Source organism: Gopherus flavomarginatus, chromosome 6 (assembly GCF_025201925.1).
Source record: "Gopherus flavomarginatus isolate rGopFla2 chromosome 6, rGopFla2.mat.asm, whole genome shotgun sequence".
Taxonomy (NCBI): Eukaryota; Metazoa; Chordata; order Testudines; family Testudinidae; genus Gopherus; species Gopherus flavomarginatus.
Window position 1 is genome coordinate 95,156,320 of NC_066622.1, and position 24,846 is coordinate 95,181,165.

Consider the following 24,846-nt stretch of genomic DNA (forward strand, 5'->3'; position numbering starts at 1 on the left):
TTCCTGTAAATCTTTTTATTGATTTTATTATTCTTTTATTTATTTACAAAGAAAACTCTTACAGTGGACCCAAGCATCTCTCCCGTGATTAGCCGCTTTGTTTTTCTAATAGAAAAGTGTTGATTATATCTGCCAATTGTCTGTTATACCCTAAAAATCCCTATGATGTTTGAATATGAAATGATTGATTATAAAGTCTTTAGATATTGCATTTGTCAGATATGGAATAAACTACATGTCAAAATTTAAGATGAATCTGCTTTTTAAAGGACACTTTTTCCAAATGGGTTTCAAAGCTGCACACCGACTCTTGAATTTGTGCATCCAACTAGCACACAGATACACAAATGATTTCTGTTAGAAAGATGTTTGTCACATGTGTGCAAAATGGGAGGTTTTGTACACAAAAGTAGAGTCTTATTAAGGTGTTGAAAGAGGCTGTGTAAAGTGGTTTGAGAACTACATTGTTATAGTATTATTAACTTCAAAAAAGTTCAATGTTACTTTTAAATGTGCAAGTACAAGCTGTATGTGTATTTTAATATCACTGAATCTAATTAACTGTTAGCAACTAGATTTATAATTACATAAAGCAATATATTTCCTTTTATTTTGCTTAATAACTTGATTAACAAATTGATAATTTGTTCATAATCAGTCACCTAAAGTAGCTGCAATGAAAATTAGAGATGGACCAAAGTCAGAATTATCTATCTTCAAAAAATTGGGAAGGATTTTTTTTGTGTGGAGGTTTTGGGGGGAGGAACTGGGATGGAAATCACTGCTGAGGGAGATTTCTGGTTTTGTTGCTGTCTATTTGCTGATCCACAAACTTACTATTGATTGTAGTGCTTACAACCATGAGTAGGCTCAGTGGGCGAAATCCTGATCCTATTGTAGTCAATGGTAATTTTGCTATTGAATTCGGTAGAGCCAGGATTTCACCCACTGGCTCCAACAGGACTTTGCATCATTGTAAGACACTGTACTTGAGGATATCTAAAGGAACAGACCCAACATTGGTAATAGGGTTTTTTTTTGTTGTTTTTTTTAAAAGGACTTGAGAGGGGTTCCCATTTAGAAACGTGGAAAGCAGCACTTTCCAAATGGGTGTGAAAATTTCCATTGGCTTTTTAGATATATGTTAAAATAAATGTGGACTTGACTTAGAATTATGTTTTCTCTTCATTGTTTTTGTTTCTTCAGCCCAATGGCACCAACAGATACCACTACCAATAAAGTTTCGACCTAGTAGTGGCCGGTATGCAAACCTCACTGGTCAAGGACTCGACATTTTTTCTGCCTTTTCAGCTGTTGAAAGTCCAAAGTTGTTTTCATCCCCATCCCAGAGCGTGGTGGAAAGTGAAGAACTTTAAAAACCTACAGTTCCAATTATACCCACAGAAATATTAAACTATAATAATAATAATAAAAAAAGAGCGAGAAGGTACAAACCAAGAGACTCAAGGTTTACAAGCAACTTGTTTTTAGTAAGTGTTCTGCTGCTGGAATTGCTGCAAGTTACATATTGTACAAGATGCTGCCTTGTATTTTACTCCAGTATGATTGTGGTATAGAATGTAGCGCAAAAAGTTCAGTACTAAGTCTTTTTCTGAGAATCTCAGAGTGAAGAGACATAGTTTTAGCACTTAAAAATCAACACCACTTTTTAATGCTTCGGTTAAAGCTCCTGTAACAAACAAAGTTAAGAATTTGTGGTGTTTAACTGGATACTGCCAATGAAAGGACTGACACTGTGATAGAGAATAAAGAATGTGACTTTGAATGTAATCCTAAAAGGATTTGCATAAGAAAAAGAAAAGAAGTTGGAACATAATTTTTGTACGTGATCATAGTAGATAAGACTATATAAACATAGCATTTCATGGAGGTACAGCTATATACAGTATATATTTATATTTGTGTGTGTGTGTACAAACCATGCCGTGTGTACTTATGGTGTTTTGAAACATACAGTAAAATATAAGGCATGTGCTTAGGACATTAACACATGAAACTAAACATCCTATATTGTATGAGGCACATACTGTAGAGATCACAGCTGAAACTACTGTATATTTCCATGTATGCTTCATATTTGTTCCTCCTCAGTTTCAGTGACTCCCTGATTTTAAACACAGAGTACTGTTCTTATAACTTTATGATTTTTAAATTCAAGTCTCTTTCCACATGAGTTTTTGACATGCCTTGACAAAAAAAAAAGCACATCATATGGCTCTTTTGCTAAACTGACTAAACTGTGGCCTGGTGCAATTAAAACTTCTTTCGGGATCATTTAGAAAACGTAATCACAGGTAGAGTTCCTACTATTAAAACAGGGGAAAATATATCTGTAACATGCATAGAAGGTTATAATATTTAAGAAACACAGTGGTTAGTATAAACAACTAAAGTAAGTTTTGTATCCTGATAAATAGTTGGTAAACCAGGGAATGCTATAGGGGTCTATAACAAAGGATATTTAATAACAGCACTAAACAAACACTTTCAGTATATTTCTCTTTTACATAATTTTATTGACAACCTTCTGACCCCAATGGTTAGAGGTTAGGAATGTATATTATGATTTCCTGCACATGATTTGGACTTTATTTTCAGCAGTTCTAACTCACTACTTTAAACCTGATCAGGGACAGCCATGGGGTCCTAATTAGAATCATACAGGGGCTTAAACATCACATTTACAGATGCTGTAATTTTAGGTCTTATTTGGCTTGCTTTGCAATTCAGTGCTTTTTCACAGTTTTAAAAAAAGGTACTAAATTCAGAGAAAGAAAGAAAGGTTAAAGCAAGGAGAAACTACACTTTTTTTAAAAAAAAATTACCATTGAAAATAAAATGTGCCTACATTAGAAGTGTACATGCACTAAATATGAAAATATAAAGGCATAAGAGTTAATGGGGCACTGGGTATATTAAGACATTGGGAAGGAGATACACAGTGTTTCACTGTTAGTAACACATAGGTTAGATTTGAAAGCGACCTATCTGAGAGCCATCTAGGATTCAGATCAAGTGAAGATGTGGTGATGGTGTATTTCCTAGTAATGTTTCTAAAAAGAAAATAATTGGATTTTATAATTTAAATTAATGCAGTTTATGGATTTCTTTTTTAAGAAAGGCCAAATTCTGCGCCCATCTACAACTCTGAAACCTCCCACTATTTCAGCAGTGTAAATAAAAAGCAGATTTTGATCTAACAAAATTCTACAGCAATTGTAGCACTTTATATACATAGAAATAATCAAGCTATAGTGCACTGTCAGAAACTTTACTGAATATCTTTAGGCTTGACAGAATTTGATTTTTTTTATGATTTCAATGGATAATGTATAGTTAAGCATTTTAAAAAATTGTATTCATTTAAATTTCCACAGTTGCACAAAATTATGAGTTTTAAGCATTTATATCAATTTAAATGTTCACAGTTGCAGAAAATCGGGGCGAGGAGGCTCAGACGATAATTGCTTGATGACAATACGTTAAGATTCAAAAAGTTAAAGCTTTTGAAATACAAACTGTCAACATGTACAAAGTATCTCAAGCAGCATTTTTTTTTTTTTTTTTTTTACTTTGCCTTATGTAAACTTCAGTTATCAATGGAAATTTTTTTTTGCCAGTCTGTGTATGGTGAAATCAATATTTATTGATAAAAATCTAACCCTTTCAAGCCTAAATATATAGACTAAGTTATTAAATAATATAAACTAAGAAATTAAATCTGCACAAACGTTTCAGGTTGAGAAGAAATGAATGAATCCTCCTTTATTAGGTAGTAGGTCCAAGAGCAATCATGTTACCTGCATTCTATGCATAGTTTGAAAGACAGGGAAAGCAGTATGTTCAACTTGTTAGTACATATAAATATCATACCATAAAGATATTTTATTATAGGTGCTAATATTGTACTTACTAGTATTACTGACAGCAGTAGATGTTCCCACAGCTTTACCAATTCAGAGAAAGATGTGATTCCCACCCCAAAGAACTTACAATGTAAATTAAAACACAAAAAAACACAGACCAAACAGGTGGCCTGAATCTCTTCTCCCTTATGCCAGTTTTACACCATTGTAATTCCATTTACTTCACTGTAATCTTTCTTGATTTACATCACCACAAGTGAGAGGTGATTCACACCCATGACTAGGGTGACCAGACAGCAAGTGTGAAAAATCAGGACACGGGGTGGGGGGTAATAGGAGGCTATATAAGAAAAAGCCCCAAAAATCGGGACTCTCTCTATGAAATCATGACATCTGGTCACCCTACCCATGACAGGTAGGCTGAAGGTCAAGAGATGCAATATTTTCCAAAACATAGCCTCTGTTCTTTTGCAGTGGGGAAGAGAGGCAAGTATTATTAAAGACTTGCTGGAAGAAGTATTGTAAAGGAGGCAGATGAATGAAGGGTTGATCCTTGGTCATTCAAGAACAGGTTCCTAATACCTCCCATTGTCAGAGGTTAGACCAGGGGTAGGCAACCTGTGGCATGCGAGCTGATTTTCAGTTGCACTCACACTGTCCGGGTCCTGGCCACCAGTCTGGGGGGCTCTGCATTTTAATTTAATTTTAAATGAAGCTTCTTAAACATTTTAAAAACCTTATTTACTTTACATACAACAATAGTTGGTTTATATATTATAGACATAGACAGAGACCTTCTAAAAACGTTAAAATGTATTACTGGCACGTGAAACCTTAAATCAGAGTGAATAAATGAAGACTCAGCACACCACTTCTAAAAAGTTGCCGACCCCTGGGTTAAACCAAACTAGGTCCCCAAAATCTGGCAGTCGAATACTGGCAGCTGACAACATTGTCTTTCACTCTTATTTACTAACTAAGGATCATGATCTCATTCACACCAACATACACTGAACACTGAAGTCAATGGAGATACTTCAATGTACATGAAATAAATGAGATCAGAATCTGATCCTAAACTTGCAGAAGTCTCTGTAGATCAAATTATGTTGCCCATAGTCCAACAAGTTTCCTATTAATTTAAATGGGAATTTTGCTACGTGAAAGACGACAAAATTTTGTCCAGTATAAGTAACTTGTATCAAAAAAGATGAGAGCTTTACCAAATAGATTAATTCTTGTTAAGAAACAAGAAATTAATTTCCAGTATTGTTAATAACTACAGAATCCTTCTGTTCCGCTTATACTGAATCCAATATGGGAATATAAAAAGGAAGTTCAGGTGCATAGATATTAATGCTAATAGATCTCACTCTGCTCATCATAATGAAACCTTTGTAGAGAAAGGCATAAGACATCATGTGTGTTGGTGACTATTGAAAAAGATGAGGAAAAACTAAGTAGATTTATGTATGCAGCAGAGGGCAATAGTGAATTATCACATAACTTGTGTGATGTCCATTTGAGAAGTTAATATTATGTTAAGAATGGCTTTATGTAATGATATGATGTCAAGAAGCATTAGAGATTCTGTGATTGTGCTTTCTTCCTGAACAGCTTGCTCAGTGTTTCATTGTTTTGTTTTATTTTATTTAATGAACAATAACTAATTTGACCTTGCACAAAAAAGGCATCCTGTTGTCTTATTCAGTAGAGGCCAACACAAAAAAATCCATGCCAGAATCCATGAAGTCAGTAAGTTATCATCTAAATGTCCATCATCTAAGTAGAATTTTGCACCAATTAAATGTAGTGACTTGAAAATTGTATATGTTAAATAATTTAATATTTCTAAATTCATACATTTGTAGCTTTATTTGCCTTCTGGTTCCTTTTCAGCCTTATAGTTTCACACATGTTAACACACAGGCTCAGGGTATTTCAGAGGGTAGTTCAAGTGACGGTGTTTTTGTTCAGAATTCTAGAAAGCACAAGTATTGCATCTTTGCTTTGAAAACAGTAAATATGTCAAACCTGTAGATCCAATTCCTAGCAGCCTTGCCCAGGCTAAGGAGAACTGGACTGGGCTTTCTTGTCTCTGAAAGCAAGGACTAAAAACAGTTTTTGAATGCCTGGTGTGGGCAAGCGTGGAGGGCAAAATAGGGCACATACTTCGGAAAATTTGAGCCAACATGTGCAGTCTTTTCCTGACTGTAAATAATTGCTACTTGCAACTGTTAATAGTAATAGAAGTACTGCAAAAACAGAACAATTCTGCTGTTAATGACAGAAGCATTAAAATAGTCTCTGAAAAGTGACCTCTGATACCCACTAAAAACAGTACCTGAGCAAATATATAAAAGACAATCTAATGAAATACTTTAATCTGTTAAATTAAATACTGAACAAGTGATTCATTGTTAATTGCCTTATTAATTCCAACAGGAAAATGTTCACTTTGAGCTTTAAAATATTTTACCTTTTTTCTTGATTTAAATGGATTTTTTATTATTATTATTATTTTGGTTTAATGATTCAAAGTCATCCTCAATGGGAAGAAAGAGTTAACATAGAGGTTTCAAAATATATTTTAAATATACTTAAAAAAAAAAAGCCTGACTGTTCAATAATGCATTGTCCCTCACCCCATTTAAATAAATGCTTCAGAGTGCATATCAAAGTGTGTCTTTGACATGTTTTCAGAGAAATTAATTGTTGGAAAAAAAAGTGTGCAACAAGACCACAAGTCTCCTCAGGGCTTGTTTTTGAGAGCCAATGATGTCAGTGGAGGCTCCATGCACAGAATAACCATAGGACTAGGCCCTAAATCATTTGAAGGAAAACCCTAAAATATTATTTTTATATTATTATATAATAAAATATTAAAAAATAGACAAGTGTTTATTAGCCATTCTTCTAGCAAGCAGAAATTTTGTGAAGTACAGCAGTGGTCTTTTTTAAAAATAAATGCATTGGACACATTTCAACTGGGAGTGAATCTTTTTGCTAAATTTGCTTTTGTTTTAATTTGTTCTCTTGTTCTGTAGGTGTAATTCTCATCCCCTCCACCAAAGTCTAAACAAATGGCTTTTGCACAGGGGACCAGTGCACGGATAGACAGAGGATGGAATCTATCCTCACCAGAGGCTCACTCTGCAAGGTGCTAAGCACTCTTGCCCCCATCAAGCCAAGCAGTTAAGCATATGCATAATAATATCAGGAACTTGAGTACTAACATGAAAAAAAATTGATGGGACTATTTGCATGCTTAAATTCAAACACATGCTTAAGTGCCTGTCTGAATCACCACTAGAGTGTTCAGCACCTTGCAGGATCAAGCCTCCAGCCAGAGCCACTCATTCAGCCTATGGCCACCCAGGAACTCTACTAGCCGCTGAAGTCCATTGTGCCTCAGAAGGTTTAGGACTGGACAATCCATGAAATCAGTGGATCTGCTAGCCATGCTAATCCTCTACCCCAGACAACTTCCCCTAGAACTCCCATGAGTGAACCATTGTAGAGTTTGGCTCAAGGACATGCAGGAGGCTCCGAAAGCTCCCTCTACAGACTTTCAGTGCAGAGGAGAATTTTGGACCTGCCAACCCTTTCACAGCTAAGAGCATTTCTCCCTCAATCTGGTAGTGAGCACAGAGAAATAGAATGAGTTAATCAAATATACAATCCACACAATACTGATGGTTTTACAGCATTTTGCTCTTCCTCAGGTGGGTTTTTACTGTGATTGGTTCAACACACTTTTGTGAAGGAGCCTATTAACAGACTTCGCAGGGACTTTGAAATACATTGCAAGTTTAAAGCCAACAGTGAAGGAAGTTGGATGCTACAGATATGGGTGTAAATTAAGAACATGATATGCCCCAGTATATTTACTATTCTGGATTTTGCTCTTATTTTCCCATATTTCTCAATTACTGTATGGCCTGAATACAATCAGTCTCTGCCTGTTAGTTGAGATGCAATAGTCTTAGCACTACATTATTAGTTCAGGTATAGTTTCATGAGCAAAAATGGGACCCTGCCTTCTCCTGACTGCTGGGGTAACATACTTCCCCCTTGAATCCATCACAGCTACACAGAGCCACTTATTGTATAAAACATACTCAAATCTTGGGCCACATTGTACCATCATTTTAAGCAGAGTTCTCCATTAAAATCAATGGGGAGTTCAGCTCAGAAACTGATGGCACAGTATGATCCCTTTATTAGGATGGTGATGAAGCTTTCTAAATGTTAGTCAGTAAAATCTGGAAAAATACTGAAGTCATCATTCTGAAATGCTGAAAATATGACTGGACTGTAGAGCATGGCTGAATGTTGGAAACCAATTCAGAGTGATCAGGCCTTTCTTACACCTTGAAGTAAAGCATGTAGTCACTGAGATATTTCTGTATGAATTAACATACATTTTGCATGCTAGTTTTCTGTACGATTTAAGACTAAACTACAAGTTTGGAGAAACATTTGCGTACACAGTCTATCATTTATATGATGCCATTTGGTAAAAAAAATTAAATGGTACATGGGTTCTGTGTTGGTTTTTTTTAGCAATGTTTTCTTGCAGTTTTATTAATCTTTGCTTTATAAAGTATTTAAGCATTTTTTAAAAAGTATGCCAGGATGAGTGGCTGAAACCAAACTGTTTAAAGATAAACCTGGGTAGAGGACATGGACTGTTTCTTCAATAAATCAATGTTTATTGTTCTTAATAAATTTCTGGACTTCTTACTGTGCTAGAATGGATACAATACTTTTAGAACATTAAAAGGGATTATTCTGTAAATTCTTACTGAATAAGAAAAAAATCTAGATCAACTTTCGTATGAGAGACACCTTAAAAATGGGTTCCTTAATGAAAACTAAACCCACAAATCTGGAAGACTAAATGTAAGCCATGCTCATCACCACAAATAGAGTGTAAAATGTATTGGAAAATAAAGTTTTGCTTAGTGGGCATTGTTTCTAAACTAGTGTTTATTGGTCCATATCATGTCAGTCACTTTTCCCAGGGAAATCAGTGGGGAGTTCTGCTTAACAATCATAGGAAAATTTGGATGTCATATTTTGATAGTATATATGAAACCTAATTCTGCTCACTTTACTCACACAAGAGAGTTTCTATGCCATTGGCTTCATAGGATTATAGTCTAAGTAAGGCTAGCAGCATTTGATTATTACTATTAATTATTTGTATTACAATAGCACTTAGAGACCTCAGTTGAGATTGAGGCTCTACTGTGCTAGGCACTGGACGCACACAGAATATGAGACAGTCCTTGCCCCATAAAGCTTAATAGACAACACAGACATATGGTGAGCAGGGAAAGAGGCACAGAGAGGTGAAATGACTTACCGTCACACAATGAGTCACTGTAAGAGATGGGAATAGTTTGGCCCATAGTGGAGTCCAACACTACTCCATGTAAGTCAACAGCAAGCTTCCACTGACTTGAAGATCAACTCCATAGGTGATATTTATGAGTCTCTTGCATGTGGTGGCCATGTTGCTGAAAAGTGACATGTCTCAGAGGGGTTTGTCTACACTACCCACTGGATCGACAGGCAGCAATCAATCCAGCAGGGGTCGATTTATTGCGCTCTCCCATCAACTCTGGTACTCTACCAGGGCGAGAGGCACAGGCAGAGTTGACGGGAGAGCGTCAGCCATTGACTTATTGCAGTGAAGACACCACGGTATGTAGATCTAAGTATGGTGACTTCAGCTACATTATTCACGTAGCTGAAGTTCCATATTTTAGATAGACATCCCCACCACCAACTGTAGACCAGGCCAGAGTTATACAGCACACTGTGTGTCTGTAAAGTAGTTTCATCCCATCATAATTTCACAATCATGTAAAGAGCTTCATTCTTTTGTTTAGCAACAATCCTTCAATAATCAGGACAAGCTCCATGAAAAATGGACATCCAACCCTACCATAACAGAGGGGATCATTACTGGTGAGAGAAGCACTGCCTTTTTGTTCTATGTTTGTCCAGCACCTAGCACAACAGAGCCCTGACCACTCATTGGAGCCCCTATGCACTACAACAATACAAACTAGTAATAATAAATAGGCTCTCCTTAGCATAGACCACACCAAGAGCTGTCACTGGGAAAGAAAGGATCCTGCCCACTCCCCATAGCAATCATGTGGGGGAAGGAGAGAGACTATGCAGAACTTGCACCACAAACCATGTGTGTTTCCCCAGATAACACACTTGTTGGGTTCCCTTTCTCAGTCATAGCAGGTTCTCAAAGGTTACTGCAGCTCCATGAGTTCCAAAATTACGGTAGCAACCTCTGGCAGCTCCCATACCCTTAATGTACAAAGCCAGGACCAACAAGTAGCTGGTTCTTGGAAGCCGCCCATTAGTAGTGCCAGAAGGAGCAGCCTTCAGACATCACAATGGACATCATCTGCACTTGAAGTTATGTAGACTACGAACTTTGCTACAATCACGTCCACCTTTCCACCTGCCCTCCTCCTCACTTTCACCTCCCCCAACATTTCATTAACTTCATCCCTTCCTCCTCTTCCCTTTTCATCTACTTCCCCCGCTACTTCCCCCAAAAGAAAGAGGAAAAAAAAAGTCTATGGAACAAACAAGAGGTATGCCAGCCTTCAACCTGACTACTGTACTTAGATATTATAATCACCGTTCTCCACATTTAGTCTTTTAGATTATAAATTATTTGGGGCATGGACTAAGTCTGACCATGTGTTTGTACAGCACCTAGCACAGTGATTCTGACTGCAGTAGCACCCAAAGGCAAAATCATTTCATACAGTAAGTAGCTGCTTTTTCAAGATAATTGATGAGAGCCTGATTGAAGTGTTGTAACATTCACTGTAACAAATCCACCAAGGCACTACATCCACAGTAGGACCCCAATACCTTCAAGTAGTCAGAAAGGTCATTTCAAATGAGGAAAAGAAAAAAACATTTTATTTACAAAATTGATTATTGCTTCCAAATATTAGGGAGGGGAAAAAAAGTAAAAAATAAAAAAAAAACACAAAGCATACATGTAGGTAAAACCTACAAAATTTAAAGAGTCAGATCTCTACTTTCATGCAGTATTCATGTTACAATATATAAACATCTGCTTTTACAGTCAGCTTAAAGAAAAAAACAAACATTCTGTACACTACTTGAAATTAGCTCTTTTCTGATAAACTGTTTAGTATTAAAGTAAACCTACACAACCCATACATCAAACTTACAAAGTTTAAAGTTAGTTCTCTAACTTGAATTCATTTTAATTATCTTTTTCATGTTATCCTTTGGCTAGGAAACAAAAATGTATCCTCAAAGCTGACATAAAAATTAAAAAAAAAAAAAAAAAAAAAAAAAAAGACAAGGGAACAAATTTATCCATGTTTAATTCCATTGAGTTATACCATGGATCAATTTGGCTGTTGGTGTGTAAAATATTATGTGACGTGATCCATCACAGCAAAGATAAAGTAAAATTTAATACCAGATTCAAATGAACTATGAAGGGATTGTTACAAATATTTCATAAATAAAATACACACAACACAGATTTATTATACACATTTCATTAGTAACAGGAAAACAAACAATCTTTTAGATGCATAGCAAATAAAAATTTTCAAAGCAAACTTATTTAAGCAACATCAGCATAAGAAGTAAACAAGAATATAGCTGTTATAATGACAAGATTACCTTATTCAGCAGCTTAATTCTTGCTAACTTTTCAAAATTACTCATTTGGTCTGTTGAATTATACTAGTCCATAATTAGTTCTAATTAGCTATTTGAAAATGGTCAGGTGGATAACTGAAGATTCTTTGTGCATATGGGTCATTATCTGTTTCCATTTTCTGTCCCATATAAGTGTAGTAGCTCTCCTGATGGAAGTGTTCACAGTGAAAGTTAATCCAGTCTCTTTCAGTGCTGTATCTCTCTGCTTCAGCAAGGATCCTAGTTAGAGCCATAATGTAACTTAATGCCATCTGAAGGGTCTCATATTTGGAGAGTTTTTTATCTTGACCCCACTGTGGAACGACCTTTCTTAGTCGATCGAAGGCTGTGTTCAGTCCTTGCATTCTTCTCCTTTCCCTGGCATTAGCAGCCAGTCTCCTTTTGGCAGCACTCTCCATTCGTTCTGAGCCACAATTCACTACGCAGCCTGCTCCACTTTTGCACTGGGTATCTGACTCTAAACCAGAACCCACATTTGATTTAGAAGATTTCATATTTTTTGCCACTTTAATTCTGAGCCTTCCTCACCCTCCCAAAAAATGTGCAGTAGCTGGAATGTGTTGGGAAAAACAGTCTTAGAACACAATATCTGTACTTCAAGTGTGTTCCCAAAAGTCAGAGTAAGAGGTGTTTTTTTTTGTTTTTTGTTTTTTTTTTTACAGCATCTCCAAAAAATAACAGTTTTCCAGGAGTTTTACAATTGTTGCTTATTGTTTAATAAAGAAAAAACAAACAGAACTGTATTTAGCAACTAGTCTGTTATGTCATTCTTTACATTTCTTTAAGCTTGGCAAAGAGAGAAATAAAAACCATCTCCATTCTCAAAAATTCAGTTTCTGGGAAAAAAAAGTCCATTTAATCCAACAAGATTTTAATGGATTAAACACACACATTCCAGTGGTCAGTTTATGTCAATTGGCAGAAAAAGCCCCAGGTCTTCTCAGGATGATGTATTTTGTAATGGAGAACTGTGGTAGTCTGAAAAAGACTTTCCCTGAGGGAAAGAGAGCTTGCTCCTTCCTCAGTTACTGTGGGTATGCAGTGATCATATCTTACGGGCAAGAAGAGGCTTTATAAAAGCAGCAGCAAGAGCTGAACAGGTGGCAGCAGGTGGGTGGGCAGCCCTCTGCTTCCATCTCAGTACCTTCCCACCCTGGGAACTACGGGGGGGTGGGGGAAAACACAAAATAAAAAAAACCCAGAGCCATGTCCAAAGCCATGTCTGTCCAGCACTAACAACGTGCCATCTGGACTAGTGTCTGGCTGGCCCCATAAGAATCACAACAGTTAGGCAAAAGTCTTTTCAGTGAATAATCTTTTGCAACTCAGCAAAAAAATCTGTCAATACATAACTAAAAGTATTTATTAGAAACTATTAGGGGTGGCAGAGGTAATTGTTACAAGGATAATTTCATGCTTTGTGGAAATACATAATACAGTTTGGGATTGTAGAATGTTGACTCCAGATGACAGTTTATCTATTAGAAAAGCTTTATGACTCAGAATTTAAATATTATTGTATACACTATGTGAAACATTTCTGTAGGGAGCACAATATTTCAGTGGATACTGGAGAGCTGCAATATATTTAATTTTTAATATAAAGGAATTGTTCAAATATATTGAAATTTTGAAAAATATTTTCATAGTAATTAAGATATAAATATGGACTTATCTAATGGAAAATGAATTCAAAATATATGAGGAGAGAATGATACACACACAGGCACCCTCTGGTTACGTATATAATGCATTCAAACACACAGTATTACACAAGTGTCTAAAATGTATATAGAGAGGGAATGCTGCTACTTAGGAATATCTCCAAATAGGTAAAATGAGTAAAAGGAGCTCAGAACAACTAAAATTAAAAGAAACCAAATAATTTGTTCACCATCACCAAAAGACAACTTCTGCTGCTGATTATAAAGACCATGTTTAATTTTGGTATTTAATATAATTTCAGCATGTTTTTATTGCTCTCATTAAACAGATTCACAAATTTACAAGGAACATTTATTTTATTCTGTCTTTATGAAATATGCAGAAGGTAAAAAATGTTTCACATTATGATTTATGTGTATTTGATTTCAAGCTTGATTAAATTGTTAGCAAGTACTTGTAAATTAGTTATTTTTCATTAGGGATTGAATACTGTATTTTTGTCTAAAACTCTATACTAATTGGTTCCATTATGACTCCAAAACCCCATGTAGTTGTAAACAGTTGATTAATCCCTAGCAGAAGCAATGACAATGAAATGAGGTTGAATAATCTGAAAACAATAGAATGCAATTGAACATTAATGGACTCCAGCATGACAGATGTTGAACACCGGCTGTTATGCACAGTTGCTCTGCTCTTAATATTCTGAAGCCTAAATGGTCTTGATTGTGGGTGGGGATGGGCAGTCCACATTATTCCATTATTAAAATATCTACTGTGTTTTCAATTCTTAAATAAATATCTTATCATTTCATCAGAATGTCTCACTTATTCTTCTCTATGCACATTGACCTATTCTCCCCACAGTCAAAAGAGCTTTACCCACTACATATTAAAATATTACTGTCCAAACAACAATTTGTGAGACATTGTTTTTGGTGCTTCTGTCTAAGAGAAACAGTTGGAACAGTAACTTCCAGAAGATCTTGTGCCTACCAAGAAACGTAGTTCATTTGTACAGCCCATTACCTATATGAAAAAGGTGAGATCGGAGACTGGTAAATCAATTCTATTTTACTGCTTAATTGGCAAAAGAGAAATAGAAGAGATATGGATGGAGTTTTTCCTTTCTGTATTTTTCCACTTTCTCTCATATAGTTTGATTTCCCTCATAATTTGGTCAGTCTCAGATATCGCTTATGTTGCCCTATTTCCCTTCCCTATTCAGTCCTCAACTTCAATTCATTTTGCAGGTATTTTATCATTTGCTCTAATTTTCTCAGTAGTTTCTCACATGCTTTGTAAGACCTTCCTGGGATTCATCTTCCCAAGAGTCCATTACATATATGTTCTAGGCTGCCATAATACTGTGGTGGTAGAATTCTTTAGCGATCTCTAGCTATAGCAGTCCCATCTGTGTCTCTTACATACAACTGTTTCCCCAACCATTCTCTTTTAATCTTACTGAATAGAAAAGTATCATCTCAAATCAGCAAATTAGAAATACCAGAAAGAAATGCTGGATGTATTCAGTGAATCAGATTTCAACAACATACAAAGGACCAAAGTCTACTCTTAATTGCTCAAATGCAAATCCAAAATCACTGCACTGCCTTTTGCAGAGTTATTCTGGATTTACACTTGCATAACTAAGAGCAACATTTTACTTAAAATTTCATGTTTTTCTGTTGGAAACAGAAAAAACACAGCTAAGAATATTTCCTTCAGGGTATAGTCATAAGCAAAGTCACCAGTACTGACTGTACTGTTAAATAACGGCGAATACTACAACTACAGAAATGTATTGCTAGTAACTAATATGTAAGTTGATATTTTAATTTTTCTATTAAATATTATATTACTGTCAGGGTTTTCAGGATTTATCAGTGGCTCCTGAGTTATGGATTTGAGATGTCTTCAGTATGTGACCAAGATTTAAAGCAGTAAAAAGTATGTTAAAAATTACCTGCTAGATCTTAAAGTTAATTACTCAATTACCAATTATTATAACAGCTAACAAGAGGAATTTAATGTCACCTACCTATATTATCACAGCAAATATGATTTAATCCTCTTTGTACTGGGATGCCTGGGACCAAGCTCTAATTTTAAAAGGAAGTGGTGGGAGCCAAATACAAAATCATACCACTCAATAGCACTTCAGATGGAAGCCTAGGAACTCACACATTACCTTCTCCAACTATATTAAGAATAGGATGTGTGAAATATCAATGACAATAGTTATCTTACCTTTTCTTTCGGGCCAGAACTATTTCTTTTCCCGCCTCTCAGGTAGATCTCTTCCAAATACTTTTCCCAAATACTGTTCCCCTGGTGAAGTCTCTTGATCACTGCAGCAGGCTCAAAGGCCATTTATACTGCTTAATTGAAAGACTAGTGCCCTATACTGCTTAACTGACAGCAGGTGGATAACTACCAAAATATGGATCTCATTAAGGGCCCAGCTTCAGGTAATGTTTGACTCAGTTCAGAATAAAAGCTCAGGATGAGGCAATTAGACCAGACTGGACAGGATAACTGATATAATATAGCCTTGTATCTTTGGCTATTTATCAGTTTTTTCCTACCTCCAGTCATAAAGATCAATAAACAAAACAATTCAAAAATGAATGTTACGCTGAGCAGAAAGAAAGGATACAGACACAAACACTCAGGAAGCTGAGCAGCACTGTATTGAAATAAGATAAAAATCCCTTGCAGTAACTTTTTCCAGGGCATCTTTAACTTACCTGTGAAAGACTTTCTTTTCTATACAGAGTTCTCCCAAACCTTAATTTGCCGTAAGGGCTCTTAGGAGTTAAGTTGCTTGACTGTCCAAGTTTCACCAGTGAAAGGAAATTCCTTTGATGGGATCTTTCTTTCTTCTCTTTTCTCTCTCTTTCTTACCAGGTCATTTTTTGCTGTTCCCCACTCACTCACTGTCTTATTTTCTAAAGTGATACTGCAGGCCTGCCACCTGGAAGCCATAAAGAACAGCTTCCCCAATGGTCCAGTTTGGAGTTATATCTCCCATTTCAGCTCTCTTTGAACAAAACTTTCAATTTAACTTTGTTTTAAAACATGTTTCTAGAATACAAATATCACTATAGTCCTCAAACAACAATACTGAAAAAAGGACTCATTCTTCCATGAACAGTTTGTCAACTTCCGATAGCCTGAAAGCTGCTTATCCAAACTATTTGCTGAATAATATGAACAATGAATACACACACTAACATCAGAATTGGTTCAAAAAGAGAAAAAAGAGGGCTAGGTTAACTGGATAGTTTATTTTCTATGCTCAAAGGATGGTTTTAAGGTACCTTTGCACTGCTGCAGGAGCACAAAGGAACCTTGGCATAGGTCATTGGAAGCCAAGAAACTGTTCAGAGTACTTAGTATTATGTAGCGTGTATGTATGTTCAAAGTTCAATTCCCCTTGACTTCAGTTGCAGTCAGGACTGCTCAGCAATTTAGCAAATCTGGCCACAGGTATATCACATAGGAGAAACATGATATTAATGGCCACCTGTGAAAAGATTGATTTAAGAGACTTGCCCAGCATCACACAGGAACTTGATAGATACATCAATAGAATCCAGTTCTCCACAGTAGCATTCAACTTCCTTAACCACAAAACCATCCTTTCTCTTCCTTCAGCCACTTGCCTCATTAACACCTTCCAGCTTCTGCAACAAATGAGACAGGGGTCCTACAAACAACAGCTTCATTCACTACAAAACCCTAATTCATCCCCAGAGCATCATCCATCCTGTGCACTGAATGAGGCAGGGAGCCTGTGGGAAAAATAGTATGTAATAATATAATTAAAGACTGCATTATAATGCATAGGCATAAGGGAGCTAAAGTCAGCCTACACAGGCAGCCTTAATTCTGGCATTTTCTGACTTTTAAGTGCTGACTTTGCAACCTTAATGACCTTTAACCACAGGCTTTTAAATATAATTTTCAAGAAACTGAAATAACAGAAATCCTAAGTGGAGTCATACTGACTCCCATCTTGAGTTTCCAGCAGAGCACTTTAAATCTACAGCACAGACCTCTACCACTTGAACTAATACACTAACTAAAGAAGCAGTAGTATGGTTATCCTCTGTGTGGATGAGCTATTAGAGGCAGAATGAGACCCACTTTGTTAGTGGGTTTCACAACTATTTGCTCACAGAAGTGGAATGTAGAGACTCAGGAAGGACTCATGCATTCAATTCCAGGCTCAGTAGAGGAGTGTCCTCTAGTGCTTACAAATCCTTCTGGTCCCATCTCATGGCCCTTGCCCTGCTCCCATCCAAATCCCCTTCCCTAGCACCTGTCCCCTTCCCTAGCACCTGTCCCCCTCCCTCTCTGCTGCCACGTCCAAATTCTCCATCTCCTGCAATCCTCTCTCCCTCTGTTTTTACCTTGTCCATTTTTTTACAACTCTATGTCCCAGTCATCTGCAAGGGGATCGTTGAAAGCACAGGGAAGACAGCTTCCCTGTTGTCAGTTGCTGTGCGCAGGCCCACAGCTTCTGAGAGGAGCAATTGCAAAGAAAGGCCTGCTCATCCCTGGCAATCCCAGGCTGCTAGCATGCTCACTGCAGATGAGATCTTAGAAGCTGTGTTATCAGTTCTGTCTTAATACAAAACTACAAGGAAACATCCACAGCCACTTCCCTCCCATCAGCTATGAAACACCACCTCAAATTCATCCATTCCCCGTCTTCTTCTATCATTAGCACAGATAGTGAGAGCCTCTGACATATCATCTTTATCCTATATATGTTCCAGAAAAAATATCATCTCAAATCTACCACTGTGCAAAACATATGGTGGCTGTAATACCCCACAATTACTACCTAATTTAGTTCCTGATATGTGCCAGTTACTTGCACAATAACAAATTTATTAATGCCATGTCCTCCAAAAACTTGCAGACATCATATGGTTGATAGTTATATATGACTCTCACGTACATATCGCTGGGAATCATAGGTATGAGAAACAATTAAAACACAGATTAGAGTTAACCTGAGGTTACACAAATAGTTTTACTACATAAACAATTACATTTATATTCATTCTGAAAATGAAAATAGCTTCATCATTTTTATTTTCTTAAATTGCAAAAATGATTCCCTGCATAATTTCTTTAAACTTTTTTGAGGAACAAATATAAAAAAATGTTAGTTACCATTTGCATTAATAATTTAACCTGTCAAATGGATTTTTTTCAGCTTTCATAAGGAAAATAATCCATTTCTATGCTACAACCTGGAGTGTAAGTAAATCAGTAATTATTCTGACACATTAACGATGGAAATGTTGAAAGAGAGTTAAAAATTTCATCCTGAAATGACATTACTCAGCCCATGGGGTTTATATCTTATTCCAATCCTCCTTTTTTTTTTGCCTAATATAAACCTCAAAGTGATCAGAATGCCTCCTGTTGGTTTGCCTAATCCTACATTGTAGTCTCCAGTCTTAATAGGATAAGTACCAAAATGCACTGATTATGCCTACACCAGATATCTTCTAAGCAACACAATTGAATTTTACTTAGTACCTGTCTTTGGTAAGAGGTATGTGACAGGGTGACATAATTCTCTATTTTTTAAAATACTGCCTTCTGAAGTACTTGTAGCACCTTAGAGACTAACAAATTTATTTGAGCATAAGCTTTCGTGGGCTGCAGCCCACTTCATTGGATGCATACAGTGGAAAATACAGTAGGAAGATATATATATACACACAGAGAACATGAAACAATGGGTGTTACCATACACACTCTAACAAGAGTGATCAGTTAAGGTGAGCTATTACCAGCAAGAGAGAAAAAAACTTTTTGTAGTGATAATCAAAATGGTCCATTTGCAGCAGTTGACAAGAAGGTGTGCAGGAACAGTGGGGGACGGGGGAATAAACGTGGGGAAATAGTTTTACTTTGTGTAATGACCCATCCAATCCCAGTCTTTATTCAAGCCTAATTTAATCGTGTCCATTTTGCAAATTAATTCCAATTCAGCAGTCTCTCGCTGGAGTCTGTTTTTGAAGTGTTTTTGTTGTAATATTGCGACTTTTAGGTCTGTAATCGAGTAACCATGGAGACTGAAGTGTTCTCCGACTAGTTTTTGAATGTTATAATTCTTGATGTCTGATTTGTGTCCATTTATTCCTTTACGTAGAGACTGTCCGGGTTGGCCAATGTACATGGATGTACTGGCATGTTTGACTATATAAGTTGTGGCAGCCTCTGGCGGATGTTTGGGGGCTGATGTTTGTGATTGTTGTTATTAGCCTGGTTAGATTGAGGAATCGTCATTGGGGTAACCTCGCTTGTGCTGAGAGGCAATCAAGATAGGCCCCTATAAACTCTAGTTGCTGGACAGAGACCAGAGTGGACTTTCGGACGTTTATTTGAAACCCAAGGTTGGTGAAGAGGGTTACAGTGGTTTGTGTGGCTTGTACTGCCGTCGTCTGAGCTGGTGCTCCTATGAGGCAGTCGTCCAAGTATGGGAACATCATTACCCCTAGCCTGTAAATGTGAGCTGCGGCGACAGCTAGGACCTTGGAAAATACACTTGGGGCTGTAGATAAGCCAAAGGGAAGCACTTTGTACTGACAAGGCTGATGGCTTAGAGTGAAGCGTAGGAATCTTCTGTGCGCTGGGTGAATAGTAACATGGAAGTAAGAGTCTTGGAGGTTGAGGGATGAGCGCTAATCTCTCTCTAATGCTGGAATTATGGTTGCCAGGGTTACCATTTTGAAGCGTTGTGTCCTTACAAATTTGTTTAGTTTGCTGAAGTCCAGAATGGATCTCCATCCACTGTTCTTTTTCTGAGTGAGAAAATAATGGGAATAGAGCCCTCTTCCCCTGTGTTGAGGTGGCATTATTTCCACAGCTCCTAGTTGCAGGAGATGGTTTATTTCCTGCTGCAACAGGGTCTCGTGAGAGGGGTCCCTGAAGAGGGACGGGGAAGGTGTGGGGGAGGGTAGAAGTAAATGGGATAGAGTAACCCTTCGGGACAATTTCAAACACCCATTTGTCTGTAGTGATGTTATACCAGACTGGGTAGTGTAGTAACAGTTGGTCTCCAAAGAGACTGGAGGTCATCTGGTATTCTGACATGGGAGCAGATAGAGGTCTCGTGCCCTTGATCAATACTCCAAAATAATTGATGGGATGTTGTGGATTGAGACATGGCAGATTGATCCTGGTTCTGCCTGAGCCTCACTGGCTTTTGTTTGTGGCGTTGATCGTAATGTCTCTGGGATTGGGAGTACAGGGCAGGATGGAATTTTTGGGTATAAAATCTGCCCTGTTTTTTCTTGTTCGGGGGAACGTAAATACCCAAGGCCTTCCAGGTTGTTCATGAGTCTTTTAAGGTACGAAGAGATGCATCTGTGCTCTCAGTAAATAATCTTTGGCTCTCAAAGGGCAGGTCCTCGACTGTGGTTTGTACTTCCATAGAGAATCCAGAAAGGTGGAACCATGATGCTCAGTGCATGACCATGGACGTGGCGATGGAACGAGCTGCTGTGTCCGCGGAGTCAAGGGAGGCTTTTTTGGCAGGGCTGTTTTGGCAATTAAGGAGCCTTCTGCAATGTTGGCTTTGTATTGTTCCCTTGCTTCCTCTGGCATTTGTTTAATAAAAGATGTCATTTTGCTAAACAAGTTGTAAGTGTATTTAGCTAACAAAGCAGAGTAGTTTGCTACGCGAAATTGCAGTAAGGCCGAGGAATAGGCTTTACATCCGAAGAGGTAGAGCCTTTTCCAGTCTTTGTTGTGGGATGGTTTTGACTGGTGCTGCTTTCTCCTTTGGTTTACAGCCTCTATGACCAGTGAATTAGGAGCCAGATGTGTGAATAAGAACTCAGCTCCTTTTGCTGGCACATAGTACTTCCTGTCCGAGCGTTTGCAGGATGGTGGGATAGTGGCAGGCATCTGCCATGTTGTCTTTGCAGGGTCCATGATGGCTGAATTAATGAGTAGGGATATCTTCACTGACGGGGATGCCTGCAGGATGTCAGTGAGTTTGTGCTGGGTCTCTGGCAGCTCTGCTCAAGAGATATCAAGGGATTCATAGACTCATAGACTTTAAGGTCAGAAGGGATCATTATGATCATCTAGTCTGACCTCCTGCACAATGCAGGCCACAGAATCTCACCCACCCACTCCTGTAACAAACTCCTAACCTATATCTGAGTTACTGAAGTCCTCAAACCGTGGTTTAAAGACCTCAAGATGCAGAGAATCCTCCAGCAAGTGACCCGTGCCCCACGCTGCAGAGGAAGGCGAAAAACCTCCAGTGCCTCTGCCAATCTGCCCTGGAGAAAAATTCCTTCCCAACCCCAAATATGGCGATCAGTTAAACCCTGAGCATGTGGGCAAGACTCACCAGCCAGCACCCAGGAAAGAATTCTCTGTAGTAACTCAGATCCCACCCCATCTAACATCCCATCACAGACCATTGGGCATATTTACCTGCTAATAACCAAAGATCGATTAATTGCCAAAATTAAGCTACCCCATCATACCATCCCCTCCATAAACTTATCAAGCTTAGTCTTGAAGCCAGATATGTCTTTTGCCTCCACTACTCCCCTTGGAAGGATGTTCCAAAACTTCTGTAGTGGGAGGCGGTGGCATAATTGTTTCATCCGGGGATGAGAATGAAATACGAGTGGGTGGCAGTGTATCACCTTCAGGGACCTCATCGGGCTCCTCTTTCTCTTCCTCCTGGACTTCTGATGGCAGTGGTCCTCTCGGTGATGGGGACCGAGTGGTCCTAGGTGCTGGAGGGTTGGGAGGTTTGAGTTTGAGCCCTATAAATTTCCCATTGGTCCCACTATGGCCAAGCGGGTGGCGTACCAATGAGTGGGGGCATCCATGGTAGTGTCTGCCAGTTGTGCTCTTGTATGGGTGGTTGCTGGTGCGAGGGTCCAGGTTTCGGGGAAGAATGGCGAGGGATGCAAAGACTTAAGACGTCCCCTTCCTTGTCGCTAGAGAGTGGTGGTGCAGATCTAGCAGGAGTGCCTGTTCGGCTCTTTCCTGGCCTGACTGGTACCAAACAAAGGAGTTCCCGGCATAGAGGAGATTGCCATCTCTGCCTGACTGGTAAAGAGCTGGAAACTCGGTGCCATGGACTGAAGCATGGTATGCTCTGACAGTGCTGAGGTATTGCTAGGCTGTGTATACGCGGCAGATGGTGCCATTAAACTAGTTGGTGCTGAGGTGTTCTTAGGCACTGTTATTGCAGAGCTAAGGAGCTTAGCTTTCACCCGTGCACCTGAATGAGAGTCTGGCTGCACTGGTGCCTTGGCTCCTCGGGACGTCTTGGTACCAGACATTCCCGGTGCCTCAGTCCGAGGTTCTCGGTGCCATCGGTACTAGGGCAGATTTTTTCCCAGGAGACTGCTTCTTTTGGGGGTGGGGGAAATCTCTCCGTGGCAATGACTGTGACTGATGTTTGGTTGCCTTCTTAGGTGCAGGGTCCTTAGACACAGTTTGCGCTGAACCCTTGTCTGACGCTGTTGCCAGAGATCGTTGGCCAGGAGGAGTCCTGGACTCTGGGTCGGAGGCTAGCAAGAGGGATTTCTCCATCATCAGTAATTTTAGATGGAGGTCCCTGGCTGTCAGTATCCTAGCAGATAATTTTTTTGCAGCGTGGACACTTCTGCAATATGTGGGTTTCCCCAAGACAGATGGAGTCCCGCCGCATGGGGGGAGGGACGGAGGACGAAGAAAATAAGGGTTTTTGTTTTTTTTCAATGGGTAAATAAGGACAGGAAGTGGGGAAGATGAGAAAGAGAACAAATAAAAGTGACGATTAAGCAATATACAAGTTGGACGGAGCGCTGCTGTCGCTGACCTGAGCCAAAGGTGGTAGAGAAGAAACTGAGGGATGTTTGGCAGCTCACGCTAAGTAGCCACTCAAACTGGCATGAGACAGCTGCTGCATGTGCTACTACAAATCTCTGATTACGAGCACAAGGTGCCAAGTCACCTAAATTGGAGCACCCACAGGGACACTCCTCGAAGAAGAATCAATAATTCAGTGATTAGAGAATTCTCCTGAGAGATATGACTGGGGGTCTCTTTTCTCTCTCTCCAGCAGAGAGGCTGGAATTGAATCTGGTTTTCCCACATCCCAGATGAGTGCTCTAAAACTGGGCTAAGAGTTATAATGGGGGTATCTCTTCCTCCTGATCCTGAATGGGACCCAGTCCAATAGGCAGCCTTGGAGCAATCCTCAAACCAGGTGTTCACTTTACTGTAGGGTCTGATCAGGGGTGGCTCTAGGCATTTTGCCGCCCCAAGCATGGCAGGCAGGCTGCCTTTGGCAGCATGCCTGCGGGAGGTCCTCCGAAGCCGCAGGACCAGCAGACCCTCTGCAGGCACGCCTGCGGGAGGTCCGCCGAAGCCATGGGACCAGTGGACCCTCCGCAGGCAAGCCGCCGAAGGCAGCCTGCCTGCTGCCTTCACGGCGCTGGCAGAGCGCCCTCCGTGGCTTGCTGCCCCAAGCACGCGCTTGGCGTGCTGGTGCCTGGAGCCGCCCCTGAGTCTGATCAACAAGTTGTGCTCAGAGCACATATAGCTCCACATAAAATGGTAGGGGAGGCACAACCTCCCTTATCTCCTTTAACCCAGTGCTTAAGCACTTACATGGGATGTGCAAGAACCAGGTTCAATTCCTCCTTCTGCCTGATGAGAAGAGATGTGAAAAGGGGTTTCTCGCCTCTCAGGCGGGTGCCGTAACTACTTGGATTTTCTGATGTGGGTCTCTCTTGTTGAAGCCTTCCACTTTGTATTACATAATTAAATATTAACTGGAGCAGAGAAAGAGTGAGAATGACTCCATAGCCTAGTGATTAGGACACCTCACCTGAAAGGTGGGAAACCCCTCTTCCATTTCCTTCTCATCAGGCAGAGGGGAGAATTGAACTGTGGGTATCTTACGCACTGGGCTGAAGTTTATAAGGGAGGTTTCTTCCTCCCCCCAGCCACTTTGTGTGGAGTGAGGCAGGCACCTAAGTCAGTCTCACAAGAAATGACTTAGGCACCTGAATTCAGGTAGGGTGACCAGATGTCCTGATATCTGGTGCTTTGTCTTATATAGGCAACTATACCTCCACTTGCCTCCCATCCCCCAAATAAAAGTGTCCTGATTTTTCACACTTGCTATCTGGTCACCCTAGGTCCAGGGGAAAGTTTCACAGCTATGGATCACAACCAAGATAGGCACCGCCCTGCAGCCTTAATCTAGGTGCCTAACTCCATGAGAGGTGGAATTTAGGACATACTTTCTCATTAGCATTTCCTATTGTCTGTCTTAAACATCTCTCCCCTAGTGTGTAGGCTTTTGTGGACCCATTCTTGGACACCTATCTTTCCCCATGGATTGCATAGGGAGCCTACAGACTGCATTCCAGTGATTTTCTAGATGTCACATAATTAAATGCTGCAAAGCTCAGCATCACAATGCCTAAGTCCCTTTTTGGATCCAGGCCTAACCATAGGAAGGCTTCACAGAAGGTATGGGTTA

General features: G+C 39.1%; 3 protein-coding genes across 8 annotated transcripts in view; 1 reads left to right on the forward strand and 2 right to left on the reverse strand.

Moving 5' to 3' along the window:
• Window positions 1-6,151, forward strand: part of MYPN (myopalladin) — a 125,008-nt gene extending 118,857 nt beyond the window's left edge. For all 6 annotated transcript variants that reach the window (XM_050959286.1, XM_050959290.1, XM_050959289.1 and 3 more), the window contains one exon: window positions 1,207-6,151. In XM_050959286.1, coding sequence (XP_050815243.1) covers window positions 1,207-1,376 — 170 coding nt within the window. In that variant the 3' untranslated portion in view covers window positions 1,377-6,151. The remainder of the gene's footprint in view (window positions 1-1,206) is intronic.
• RUFY2 (RUN and FYVE domain containing 2) overlaps window positions 1-24,846 on the reverse strand; it is a 176,031-nt gene that overhangs the window by 35,902 nt on the left and 115,283 nt on the right. The gene's annotated exons all lie outside the window — the stretch shown is intronic.
• ATOH7 (atonal bHLH transcription factor 7) lies at window positions 11,681-12,133 on the reverse strand. Its single transcript, XM_050960755.1, has one exon. The coding sequence runs from the start codon at window positions 12,131-12,133 to the stop codon at window positions 11,681-11,683; it is 453 nt and encodes a 150-aa protein (XP_050816712.1).

Excerpts from the sequence above, each read along its gene's own strand:
- ATOH7 (XM_050960755.1), bottom strand. The coding sequence starts at position 12,133 with ATGAAATCTTCTAAATCAAATGTGGGTTCTGGTTTAGAGTCAGATACC.